This window comes from Aplidium turbinatum, chromosome 2, assembly GCF_918807975.1.
Source record: "Aplidium turbinatum chromosome 2, kaAplTurb1.1, whole genome shotgun sequence".
NCBI classification, from domain to species: Eukaryota; Metazoa; Chordata; class Ascidiacea; order Aplousobranchia; family Polyclinidae; genus Aplidium; species Aplidium turbinatum.
The window spans coordinates 32,345,097-32,359,360 of record NC_137473.1 but is presented as its reverse complement, the minus strand read 5'-3'; the positions used below and the strand labels follow the sequence as shown (position 1 = coordinate 32,359,360).

Here is a 14,264-nt window from a genome sequence, read left to right as displayed (position 1 = left end):
CTTTTTTTTGTTTAATCTAATGAGGCAATCGTAATGTCATGAACCAGTGACACAAATTTTACTGTAAATGTGAATACATTCACTGTACGGTACATTACACAAAATTATATAATTTTCAACAAACAATTACGCGATCAATTTACAAAGTTTTTTAAAACATCAAGTGTTGTGAGAAAACAGTCTACAACCAGTTCTAAACGCATTGATTGTAGCTTTTACTTAGCATAAATGCACGGGTTGCAAGCAGAGTTTTACAGAAAGTTTCCCACGTTACTGAATTATCACGTCAATTGCCTAAACCACCAAGCTCTTTATAGGTTATTCTTTTATCCGGTTTAACAAAAAAATTACCCTCACACCAGATAGTTGAAAATGCATAACTTTCTTACATGCTTATCTTATTTTCAAACAGTTTAACTCAATCAAACACATGAGAAGTATCATACAGTCACTCGATTTTGCTCCCAGCCTACGGCTAACGTTCTTACTGACTGCTGTAGCCTATAACTTGCTGGTGAATAAATTTGCAATGATACGCCGGACAGGTGATCGTAGTTTAATGGCAAAAATGCTCTCAAACAAATGTTGATATTCATTGGAACAACGCGAAACTTTGTCAAGTTGGTAATGTGCAGAGTAGAACAATCAATTGCCACAATACGTTGCTGCAAATGTCTAGCATCATTAATGGTTTGTGGTAGTGGTAAATCTACTTGTAATATAGACACCAACCTCAACCATTGATTAAAACGTATAAAAGATATCAGCTAACATCAACGAATGAAACAATTTTATACAAAATATAGATCCAGAATGTCCATTTTATAACATGGTTAAGTCATCAGAATGACTTTGTGGTGACAAAATCTTATCAACATTTTCAAGTCTTGAGTTGACTTTTAGTTTACTCACAATTGGCTTTTACACGAAAACGGAAAAATATAAAAAATATACAAGTATAAATAAAAAATGTGTTTAACTGCACATGCGTATGAATCGGAACTTTGTGTCACGGGAAAAATATTACACAGCGAATCAAATGAAAATGAAGAAAACGCACTGCGTAAAATAAAACAAAATTTCATACGCTAATCTAGGCCTAATGCAACAGCTATCGTGAAGTAGGCTATGGAACAAAACAACATTTCAAACATTGCAAATACAAACATATTAAGCGACATTTAAGTGGCTCGGTCAGTCTTTTTACGCACGGTGTGCATCGAAACTGATATTTTATGAGTAAGAAGAGTTTAAAAGGATTAGTAGTTCTTCAAAGATCATATGGGCGGTGTTAGGTATGTAATATGTAGCCTATTGTATAATATTTAAACCATAAGTGCCGTTATATACTGTAGGTTGTTGACATATGCGATGTCATATGTGGAGAAGGGTGGCGGAAAGCAAGCAAGTTGCGTTTGGTGATACTTGAACAGCCTTTGATACAGTTTCAATGTTGAAAATACAAAACTTACTTAAACCTAATTTAGCTTTATACACGTTTTTTGGCATTGAAAACGATTTTCAAGTTTATTTGTTTTTAGGAAACTCTTTGGCAAAATGTGACACTGATGGGTGTGTTTTGTCTCTGAAGCACATTTTCCCTTCTCAATCTTTGCAAAGTACCGCATCAACAAGACAATCAATAAGATCATACTATTGTAGTTTCAGTTTCAATCTTTCCTTCCATTCTGTCAATTAAGTTTTCTACTTTCCTCGCAATATCTTCATGGTGCTCTCGCACTGCTTCTATTATCTGAAAATAAAAGCATTGCAACTGCAGTTAGGACTCAGGTTTTACTAAAATTGTCATTTGTAATAAAATGTTAAAAGATGCGCATTGTCATGGGTCGGGGAATTAACAGTTTGCTCCTCAACGGGGGGCCTGATCTGGCTTCTCGTCATATTTCCTTTGATTAGTATTATTACTAAAAGCACAATAATGCCATGTGCTTGGCTTTTCTTGACTTTTTCCAAAATTACAAGGTGGATCATAAATTCAAGATTTTGATAAACTTTTGCTGTTTTTAGTTAACTTCCAGCAAAGCGGGAAATGGATTAGGATTAGAAATGGACATGGCTTACAAGCCATAAGCTCAGAATTGCTTCGTGCATCTATTGTGCATCAATATGCGCAAGGAAAGAGGCGCATCGTCTAGTTCTAGTTTTCTATTGTTTGATTTGACCTTAATAACACAATGAGCATTATTTCTTGTGCTACAATATAAAAGACAGTAAACACATGGTTATTAATTAGAAGCAATAATAGCAAATGTTTTTTGGGTTATCGGCTCTATGAGGAACAGCAATTCACAATCAAAATAGTATGTGGGCTACAAACTATTTTGGTCTCAAGCACGTCTTAACATTTGCGTTTTGTCGCTTATTTTTTTTACTTGTTTTAGATTTCTATGTTGACATATCTTATTTTTGCTGTGATAGTTACAAATGAAACACCTGAAGAGAGTTTTGTACTCAACATCCACACTTTTCAAATTTTAATTTCAGGATTAGCAACTCACAAATTAATGCAAAGGCTAAATAAAGTGACAATAAAATAAACCAAATTATCAGATTTGTGAATTCTGTGTTTGCATTCTTCTCAGTTAAAAAAAATATTGTCTGACAACAAAAGCTGCATAAAAGATAATCAAAATGAATGTTGATAGCTTAGAAGGTTATAGAGCAAGGGTCTCAAACTCAAATTAACCCGAAGGCTGCAATACACAAAAAGTCAATGAATAAAATGTTACAGTTAAACGCAATAAAAAGGCAGTGAGAGCGCACCAAGAACTTTAGATAGCAACAAAAGTAGTAAGAACAATGAGATTGAAAAACACTGTACGAAGGCAAAGGAACGCAATTAAAACGACAGAACAGAACTGGAGAGTAAAAATCTTGCAATCAACTTTCAAAAGCGCAGAAAAAAATAAACCCTTAAAGAACTGACTTCAGCAATTTGCCTATAAGTTGCGATATACTGTTGCGATAACGACACAATAAGTGAATAGGCATTGTGATGTGACAATACCAGTTTCTTACAAGCAATGAAATGGCGCTACAAGTCGTGTGAAGTTTAATGGTATTTTCTGATCTTTTGGGCAATTTTAGAGTGTATCTTATCTTTTTAAATCTATAGAAAAAAATCAGTAGCCTGCTGTAATTGTTAATAATTTCAAAGTTTACAAATGCATCGCGGCCGCATGCGGGCCGCGTGTTTGAGACCCTTGTCATAGAGTTTTCAAAAGCAACTACTCACTTGTTCTTTGTAGTTGAAGAGATATTTGTACAATAATTTGCTTGCAACGTGAGAATTGAACTTGTCGGCATATTGCTAAAACACAAAGTACAATAGTAAAAGTACACATAAAAAGATTAACTTAGGATTAGAAAACCATATTTATAACAGTTTTCAAATCGTGTCTTGAATTCTGCGTACTGGAGAAGATATAAAACAGTTGAATGAGAACACAAAAAGTCAATCTCTTATATTTATCTAGAAGAGTATGGGTTATAGGCAAATTGTTCGTAAACAATTGTTCGTAAAACAATTGTTCGTAAACACTTGTTCGTAAAACAATTGTTCGTAAGCAGTTGTTCGTAAAATTAAATCCCTAAAACAATTCTTCGTAAATTATTTCTTGGTATACATCAATTCTCAATTGCATGCACGAAGAAATGCTTTATGAAGAATTGTTTTACGAAGAATCAATTTTACGAACAATTGTTTTACGAACAATTGTTTACGAACAATTGTTTTACGAACAACTGTTTACGAAAAAAACGTCGGACACCAAGAGTATGTTAATCTGGAATTATCTCGCCAAGACAAAGCTTTGTGCTGGTCAGCAGGAGTTATACCTATAGGATGTTTGTTCATTGTACATTCAAACACTCAATAGTATTCGCTCATTAAATTTGCATTTATCTTCTTTAAGAAATCCTCCAATAAAAGCAACTTTCTGAACATTTCTAGTCATTTTACCTGTGAGTTCTTTCTCAAAATGTGATTTATGTCTTCTTCCTTCATCCAAGGGGTATTTGCTACTTTAATGAAGAACCTGCAAGAGAAAGGTATTATCAATAGTGAAAGCATTGTAAGCACTAAACTAAAAAGATCCTGATCATCAAAAGACAGCACTTACTCTGTCACCATGGACTTGTAGCGGGTTGCGTCTTGGGCGTAGAGCAACTTGTTTGACGGTGAATCCTGATAAACAAAAGTACACAACATATAACCAACGGTTTACCATGATTCTGCCAGTACCAAGTTCTATTTTGAAGAGCATATGATCCGATGGTAGGAAGAAAATGTCACATTCACTATCCCTGAGGAGAAGACATAAACTTGAGCAAAAACGAAAACGGAATGATTGCGTTTTAGACTCAGCCAATTTATGGACACTTTAGTGAACATCTTTTTAAGCATGAACCTACACCCGCTCCAAACATGACCTGGACGGCTTAGTAAAACGAACTCTTACTTCTGAACCAGTGTAATACGGTAGCCTACGACACGAAAGGCACGATACGAACAGCTGTTACGAACGAGGTAGCCTATGATTGTACGTCTGCAACAGAACCCAATTAAACACACCACGTTTGTGTAGTCCAGAGTGCCAGTTTTCAAATTAATTCAGAAACGGTTTATTCAATGGAGGAGTAAAGTTTTAAAAGTAGCCTACTGGTCACAAAATGCCAGTACAGAAAAGCGGCTTTATATGTTCAGAAAGAAAAATTAACCTTTCGACACTTTTGCCGAGCGAAAGACTTGCAAGTAACCAATGTAGCCTAGCAAGGATATAGAATACTATAGCGTCAAAATATATTTGATCTTAGAAGATACTCTGATTTAAACAAGATTGACAGACACAAACACCGAGAAAATATTCCACACATGTGTAAAAATAAATCTTTCACAATCTAAACTACAAATAAATTAAAAAAGTTTATTCAACTCACGTAGCCCAACTTTCTATCGGTAGTAGTGCAGGCATCCATGAAAGCCTGTGTTATTACTGTCAAGCAGCTGTCCACAATAGGTGTCTTGTTAACATCAAACAAAAACTCGGGATTCTTCAAGACATTGACCCAGTAACGAAGGAGAAGGCTGGTAGAAGGAAAATTGCAAAGATGTTTGAACGTTTGTAAAACATGATTAATAAATACTATCTAATTTTTATCGTTTTAGTTGTTTTGTCTTTTTTACAACTTTGTGTGTCAAGGCCAAAATACTTTACAACAGACAAATAACAACTGCAATAAAGTTGGATCTTGTTTAACTGCCGTATATGCAGTACTTCCTTAAATTAAGATTGTGGAATACAATGAAAAAAATTAATACGTTCAGTGTCAAAAAGAAATTTTACAGCAATAGTGCTTGGTGACAAATAAATATCTTGCTCGTAAAGTTTAAAAACATTTCGTTTGAAATTTTCATAGTCATCGGAAATAAATTGGTAAGCTACTAAGTCGCTTTGTAACATTCGTGAAATACTCTCAGTGATTACTTTAAAATATGTCGAATAATCAGATGATGTGAGCAACATATTGCAAAGTAATATTAAAAAATGAAGTCACCTGTTTGTTTTCCAAATATGGACAACTTCATCATCGTTTATCTTGTGCCTGGCTGCCTCCCTGTCGAGGAATTGGAAGAAATACCTTACTGGATAAGGAATAGGTTCAGGACACAGAATAGATTTGAATACTCCATCCACGTACTCATGCACGGTGAACTGAAAGAGAAAGATTGCAGGCGATGTAGCTATTTGATACCATGTGGCCAGGGCCTCCAAGGGCTCTGCCGGGCCCCGGTGCAGATGTTGCTGCCGGGCCTCCCAGCGCGACGTGTCGCGTGATATCTCACCAATCACAAGCAAAATTTGCGGTGCGCGTTCTTACAAAGGATAAATTAGGTTAAAGTATTAACACTCCATTATTTCACAAACAATGCACTATTGTAAATATAACTTTAAATTCACAGATACACACTAGTTATACACAAAGATAAAATGCTAAAACACTCAATAGTGTAAATATAGCCTCAATAGCGTTGTCAGATATGGAATTCTGCCCTAATTTGAAGAAAAGTTTATAGCTGTTGAAAACAAAAACTTGTATTTTGGATATTTTTTTTAGTCGTGGGCAAAGATCAAAACCCTAACCTTTCCTAACTATAACCCTTCCTAACTCTGGCAACACCTGATTGTAACCATGGCAACAAGTGAGTAAAATCAGCCATTTCGAAGATAAAATTGCAATACTATCCGACATGGCGGACATAGCATTGCATAATATGTGTGCTTACAGCTTTACATTAACATACAATACCATTTCTGACCTTGAAATCTGCAGAGACTAGGGCAGCAAACTTAGGATGACTGCATTGCTATTGTTCATGACATTAAGAAATACCAACTTCAATATAAGAAATACCAACTTCATAATATAAGAAATACCAACTTCAAAATATTAAAATTTTTTTTATGCAAAATAGACCTTAACACACAAATTTAAACATTTTATTCGCCCCCTGAACGCAAAAAAATGAAAATATTGTTGTTCTAAAAAAGGGCATACCCATGCGGGGCCCATTCAAAATACAAAACTAATATTCATATAAAAAACAATATTTTATGCAAAATCGACCTGAGCACGCAAATTTAAACATTTTGTCGGCCCCCCCTAAACTCAAAAAATTGAATACTTTGTAATTTTAAAAAAGGGCATAGCCTAGGTTACCCATAAGGGTAGCCTTAGGCTAAGGGTAGCATTCGACATACGGAACTAATATAAAAACAATATTTTATGCAAAATCGTTGAAATTAATCTTTTTATCGCGTGAATTTAGACATTTTGTCGGGCCCCCTTCAACTCACCGGGCCCCGGTGCAATGCACTGGTTGTCCCCCCCTCTTGTGGGCCCTGCATGTGGCAACTTGTAAACTTTTGTACCATCAACTTTTACCTAAAATATTTTAAATTTATTTTAAATTAAACTTCATATTTTTCCAACTTAATGTTCTTTGTAAACAATAGCAGAGATAGCTTAAGCATATCAACGAATCATCGAGAAAGAATTTTGAAAATTGTTGTTGAACATGACTAGTTTAATCTTAAACAAAGTATGAAGTGCCAACGAGATGTTCGTGCAGCAAAAGAAAATGATTTAAAGCAAATGTATAAATATTAAATATATAACTTAGTACCGCACGCAAAAATAACACAACATTTATTCAACTGCACTTAAACAGCAAAGAAGTTATACTATACTGTATATTAGTAGAATATAATAGAAGATATATTGGGCATTGTAGCACTCATCAACAAAAACATAGTAAACTAACTATCAACAGCGAACGATAGTTAACGAGCAAATAGAAACACCAACCCACCTTTGATCTGACCATTCTGGTGAGAAAGATCTCTTGGAAGGGTCTCTGGATCATTCCGTCAAGAAACTCACTGGCTCCTTTTCCTCCTGCTCCATTCTCAACATCCGCATAACCATTTGTTCTCTCGTCATCATTCAATCGAACCTAAGAGCAAAACGAATTTTAACTTAAATTGAAAGAGACGTACTTTTAAGTTGTTTAATAGCAAAATTAAATAAACAGTATCTGCAATTAAATAATACCGATCTAAAAAAAGTGAAAATTCAAAGGCATTTGCATGGTTCAGAATCAAGTTTGAAGTTACTACAATCGGCCACCTTTGCCACAAAAATACATGTAAAAATGGCTAATTGTTCAACAAAAGCAACAATACAATGAACGTAACGTAAGAATTTTAGTTGGATAGAAAATTGGCATTTTAAAAGTTGGAGTTTTGGACTTTCTTTAGAGGGAATAGATGTAAAGTATAAAGATCAAACAAGCTATGTGGGAATTTATAATCTTTCACTTCAAACTTTCTTACAAAAAATTATTCTCAAAAAGTTTAAAAGGTCAAGTTTGAAAATACTGTTTAGGAAAATCAACATACTTTAAACTAAAAGAAGCTAATCCTATGATAGGCATTACCACGGACTTAGGTCTTAAATCAGATTTCCTGCGTTTATTTAAACACTTTAAGTTTCTAAAGCATTACCAAGTGATATATATTCTTGCTTTTGGTTTGAAGTAAAGGAGCTTCAGAACTCTGAGAAACTAAAAAATAAAATAAACAAGCTGTCACCATTAAAGGTAGATTTTTTTTATATGTTATTCATATAGCCTACTGGTTTTAAATAAGTTTAGACTTTAGACGATGTTAAATTGACATCAATAGACAAAGTTTCACTTGGCTTTTGCTTTCGATAAAGTGTTTGAACCCAACATGCATTATTTAATATCTTTGAACACTTCACAAACAGTGAAACTTTTGTGCTCTGATAAAACAAGCAAAAGTTGCTTTTGCATCATGACATTGTTTCTACGTCATAAAATTCTAAATTCAAATGAACCAACAGTGACAGTGCTCAGTTGTTAAAATCAACGAATTTTATGTTGATTTAAGGTTTTAGAAACGTTAATCAGCAAATAATCAACTGATTTTATTTTGTCAATAGTCAAAACACGTGTAAAACAGTGGTAAAGCGCATGCACATTGCACAATCAAAGTGATCAGGCTTGCCAGCAAGATATTCAGTCACAACTGCTGCAAAATAACTTCTAAGTGATGTTACAACAAGTACAATTTAACCGACACTTAATATTTTGACATTACAATGCTCATACAGTAGGCTAAGTATTCTTTAGTAACCACATATGATATCAATCTGTACAAAATTTCCAAACATTTTTTGTCGAAACCTATGCCAGGAAGCCTGTCATGCAGCTTGCACACAAAAATAGCATTTTGTTTTTGAATCTTGTTGAGTTTAGATTTGACAATGTTGAGTTGACTTTTGCGATTTTGGCCAAAAATTGTGAAACTTGTTTTATCAAAATTCATTAACATCATTAATTACAGTTGAAAGGAGCGATCTTCCTAGCGTCGTGGGCAAAACACGTGTCTATCGCTATCGATTCTTGCTACACTCGACTGCCAGAAAACATGATTAACTACGTTAATATCTTCTGAAAGTAAACATGGCAGATTTTGGATGTAGAAAGTCGAAAACCATTATGTGCTAATAATTTTTGCGCTTAAATCATTTCAAGTCTAAGCCTAGAAACATCAGCAGCGATCGATGTCCAAGAGAAGTATGCGGTTCACTAAAAGGGAATGAAATAAGCTATTTTACAATTAAAAACAATTCATCTAGAACTGAAATTCATCTAATTTTTTTCTAATCATCTAAAAATGCGGTTTTGAGTTCAAGGATCAATATTAACGCAGTTGAACGACTACATGCTGCGCAGTGCAACCCATGATTACTCAAAGACACGGTTTAAAAGTGTAGAAACATTGCATACAAAGTTAGTCCACTCCAAACCACAAAGAGATCAGCAGCAAGCAAACCACATTGCATTTCCAAGCTTATCAGCAAGCGAGCTAGTCAGAAACCATTACACTCAAAGAAACTGAAGAGGCATTTCATGATTTCAGTAAACGCTGGTTGGATTGTTGTCTCTTAATAAATGCTGTTCAAAATATTTTTTTGATTTATCAATACTAGAGCATGAAAGCCTCAGTTTTTCCTCTCAGTGTAAAGGCTTCTTAACGTTGGTGTTACTGACAACGACTCGGTTCCACTATGGTATTGCAGAAGCTTTCCGTTCGGTCATAAAACAACTCGAAGCCTCCAGATTCGCTTTCTTGAAAAAGTGAGCAACAACAAAGAAACGTTTTTCAGGTTAGAGCAGCGTTTAATCAACGCTTTGTTTCGGAAATAAGTTCCATGAAAACCACTTTATTTTCAAAAGTGTTGTGATACTAGCATAGAAATGGCAATAATGATTAACTATAATGCAATAAAAAGAAAATTTCAACAATATTCACACACGTTACTCTCATACAACGTCATTTCAACCAACGCAATACTTTACCAAGTGTGTTAATCACCAAACATTCATCAACGTTAATAGCAATAAACTAAAACATTTATCTACCTGGTGACATAACTCCTATCGGCTTCAGAATGACGTGCGCTTTATCGGGAACCTACAAACACATAAAATACAATTGTGTCATGTAGAATCTTGTGTTAGAGAAGATTTAAGCTCAGACCAACTTTAGCATTTAAAGCATGGTTTACTGAAAAGTAATTATAGCAAGCCGTGTTATACAGCTAGGAAAAATAAAAAAGCTATCCCAGGAAAAACGTTAAAATTTTGATTTTTAAATGAACCTGTTTTCAAACAAACTTGTATCTACGTGAAACAAGGGTATAGCCTACAGTAGTCACACTCTATAAATTTGTAGGAACAAAAGTAGGCTATGTTGCATCAGCACTTACGTTATAATGCTTTAATGTGTTGATTTTCTTGAAGTTTCTCTCGATGGAAGACATGCTGTCAATATCGCACAACACTAAACCCTCCCTTGAATCGATGCCTCCGTGGAGTTCTAAAACATGACAAAAAATAAAGCGACTTCATTTTGTAGAACCTTGGCAATAAGCATTAGGCTACACTTGTCACAGAAAAAGTAACTGTACAACAGAGTACCAGGAGTATAATCACTTTAAACAGTGCAACCTTGTAAAGAAAAAACATTATTTCATTGTGAGAAAGTGAGCTAGCTACATAATGCAGTGAATCATTCTTCATGATAGCGAAAGTGCGATTTTAACATTACCAATATAACGCTATGTGCTGAATCACATGTGTGGATACATTTCAGGAAAAAATAGAATAAGTTTGCTGAAAATTTAACTTGGTGGTATTTAGTCTTGGCGTTACATTCATTCAGCTGAAAGCTTCTACCAAAAAAATAAAAATAATTACGTTAAAGTCAATAGTGTAGATTGCTGTTGGTGTAGTTGTAGATAATAATGAGCTTGTAATTACACAAAAGCAACTGCCAGTACAAATTAACAGCACTGGTAAAAGAATCAAAAAAGCTATTTTAACTTAACACGGAAAAGGGGTTTGAAACAAATTAATGTAGCCTACTTGCAAGTTAAAAAAGTGAAAGCGTGTTTAAAAGAGCTGATATAATATTTCGTTAAATTTAAACGAAGAATGTTTAAAAGTATGGTACCACGGCCTACTAGAACACGGCCAAATATGTTGCTATTTGGGAAAATTGCTAAGAGTCTTAATTGTTACAATCATAGCCATGACAAACCTGTCATTTCCCACTTACAGAAGTATGTAAAATAAGCAATATTTGCATCTAGACACATTTTTGGCTTGTTTTGCTGGAGATTAGATATGTATGTTAAGCACAATTTATGCAATAAAAATGTAAAATATGTAAGACTTTCCAACTGCATCCTGGAGGTAATCTCATCATACAGTCGTTAGGCTTTTTGTATAGCAGGATCTTTCGCCAAAAGACATATTTTACTTGCAAATTAAACTTGGAGAAAAACAAAACAAACTAAAATTTAAATTGGCACATCCAATGATCAGCTTACAACATAGAATCCACAAAAAAATCTTGATATTTTAAATGGAACATGCAATTGCACCAAACGATACTACATCCAGGGTGCAGTTGAAAAGTTTTACATATTACATTATTATTGTGTAAACTGTGCTCAACCTACATACCTAATCTCAGGTTAAACAACCCAAACATATGTCTAGCCAGTCTAGGTGCAAATATTGCTTATTTTACTTATTAGGCCTACTTCTGGAAATGGAAAGATGACAGGTTTGTCATAGCTATGATTGTAACAATTCAGACTCTTAGAAATTTCCTCAAATAGCAACATATTTGGCCGTGTTCTAGTAGGTCATGATGGTACTGTGCATTTTTTAAATCTCTGAAAATCAGATAAACAATGAACACCCACAAAGCACCTTCCGTGCTCATTTTGTGTTAATTGCAAACAATATATATGAGTGAATATTATGCATAATAGACTTTGTGTAAGGTTGGTATTGAATCTACGGCCACCCAAAACTAACCAAACGCCAAGTCATCAGGTTTTGGCAACTCGCTGTAGGGTTTGTCTCTGTACACAGCTTCGATTATTTTTGCTTTTGCTTGCGTGATGCTGTCGACATTGACCACCGTCACTTTGGTTATGGGGCTCGTCTCACCAGAGTCCTGGTCTTCAATCTGGGCTCGCAGAATCTGATCAAAAATAGGTCAATAACAGGCATGTTTATATGAAGACAGTTGTGAATAAAGTGATAAACACTTGATTGATGTTACCATTGAAGTTACCCGATGACAAAGAAAAAATGAAAATAGCACATACTGTAGATGTCTCGTTCTGATAGATCTCGTGAGTAGATACACCCCACTGTTCCAATTAATATACTTGGCACAAGCGGCTCTATGTGAAAATAAATCTTTAAATCACTCTTATCACCAGTTTTCTATTGTAACTTTCCAATGGCATTTGAACAGAGTGAAAAAGCACTTTAGACTTATATACATCTACAATTCTACATGTGCTCTTTTTGGGTAAGTTTAAACTTTACACGTAACTGTAGAAGAATCCCTCACCATTGTGTTGAACAAGACCTCCTGCCCGAGCAAAGTGGATTCGTTTAAACTGTTCAAGGCCTTATGAGCAATGACGTCACACGGGGCGCTGTTCACGAGATAATGAAGCGCTTTCGTAAGAAGAAAAATCGGCTTTCCAGATTTTTCCTAAACATAAGCATTATATCGACTATCAGCATTCATGATCATTAAGCGGACAGAGAAAACAAATCAAAAACCAATAAACACCATTAGCTGGTTGCTATAATCAATGAAATATCATTATTCTTTTTCACGTACCGTAGTAGCCTAATTATTATTCGGTGAATAAACTTCACAGTATCAAATTTACTTTGCTACAATGAACCTTTTAAATCATGACTGCTCTGGTGTAAATCTCAATACAAACCTTTACTACCTTGTACATTTTGTTTGCAGTAACCTGCAGTCAGTAATATTGAAGTCTTATAATGCTGCAACTTTCAAGGCAACGTGGATACATACCATGATGCACTCGTCGTAGAGAGTGATGGAGAGCCAGTGTGACACCATCTTTTCAACCACGGACTCTGACCTAGGGAAAAGATTTGAACAATTTAGAAGCTTTAATCACCAGATATCAACAAATTCAGCTGCAGTCTAGTGTGATGAGTAAGCAATGCTTAACACACTAAGTTATTAAATCAGGAGATAAGAACCTTGGCAAGCCTATGCTTTGCAAAGTCAGATATAATAAGAGAAGCTCTCTTTACAATAAGAAACAAATAAATTAAACGATATCGGGAATCCAGAGTAATTCAGTTTGAGAAGCATCACATTTAGCAAACCGACTTACGCCAGTGGCTTAACACCGTCTGTTATATCTCTCAGTCCCAGTAGTAAGCTACATTGTGTGTTGCGCTTACACAAGTAACTGCTTTACTAGTTAATATTTATTGTTTGATTTGAGCCCTTACATTTTAAAATAATAATTAACGTGACAATCAAGATGTCAGCGGAGATGAACTCATAAAAAATGATACCGGTGAACTCTCCCTCGACGAGGAAGGAAAGAAGGTCGCATGGAAACAACACCATGAGCGACTTCTCAATGTAGAATTCCTCTGGAACCTCGATGATCTCTCAGATGAACTGCCCGTTGAAGGCCCCAGTGCACCAATCACCATTGATATGATCGAAAGTGCCGTCAGTAAGATGCGAATGGGCAAAGCTCCTGGATCTTCAGGAATAGTGGGAGAAATGCTGAAGCCTACCGGCAAAGCTGTAGTAACTCTTATACGAGATCTTGTAGAAGCTATTGTCAGCGAAGACCGTATACCAGCAGATTGGGAAAAAAGCTATATCGTCAACATATACAAAGGAAAAGGGGATGCTCTGGATAGGGGAAAATGTAGAGGTTTGAAGTAGCTCGATCAGGCTATGAAAATACTTGAGAGAGTAACAGAACAACTGACTAGGAAAGAAGTGTAGATCGATGAAATGAAATTCGGCTTCATGCCAGGCCAAGGTATAACATGCCATCTTCATCATCCGTCAGCTTCAAGAACAGCACCTTGCCGTAACTCTTTATATGGCTTTTGTAGACCTTGAAAAAGCTTTTGATCGAGTGCTGAGGAATGTGATCTGGTAGGCCATGAGTAAGTTAAATGTTGAGGAACAGCTAGTACGGATAGTACAATCAATGTACTTGAATGCTAGGAGCCGTGTGCGTGTTAGAGACGGGTACAGTGACACTTT

General features: G+C 35.2%; 1 protein-coding gene across 1 annotated transcript in view; it reads right to left on the bottom strand.

The window, feature by feature from the left end:
• Positions 1–49: 49 nt before the first annotated feature.
• Positions 50–14,264, bottom strand: part of LOC145788509 (plexin-B2-like) — a 59,886-nt gene continuing 45,671 nt past the window's right edge. The window contains exons 27-40 of the mRNA XM_082600272.1: positions 13,032–13,101; positions 12,549–12,695; positions 12,002–12,170; positions 10,381–10,490; positions 10,034–10,085; positions 9,662–9,739; positions 8,088–8,146; positions 7,394–7,537; positions 5,578–5,735; positions 4,960–5,107; positions 4,143–4,207; positions 3,983–4,058; positions 3,257–3,331; positions 50–1,753 (exon numbers count right to left, since the gene is read on the bottom strand). Coding sequence (XP_082456398.1) covers positions 1,649–1,753; positions 3,257–3,331; positions 3,983–4,058; positions 4,143–4,207; positions 4,960–5,107; positions 5,578–5,735; positions 7,394–7,537; positions 8,088–8,146; positions 9,662–9,739; positions 10,034–10,085; positions 10,381–10,490; positions 12,002–12,170; positions 12,549–12,695; positions 13,032–13,101 — 1,456 coding nt within the window. The 3' untranslated portion in view covers positions 50–1,648. The remainder of the gene's footprint in view (positions 1,754–3,256; positions 3,332–3,982; positions 4,059–4,142; positions 4,208–4,959; positions 5,108–5,577; positions 5,736–7,393; positions 7,538–8,087; positions 8,147–9,661; positions 9,740–10,033; positions 10,086–10,380; positions 10,491–12,001; positions 12,171–12,548; positions 12,696–13,031; positions 13,102–14,264) is intronic.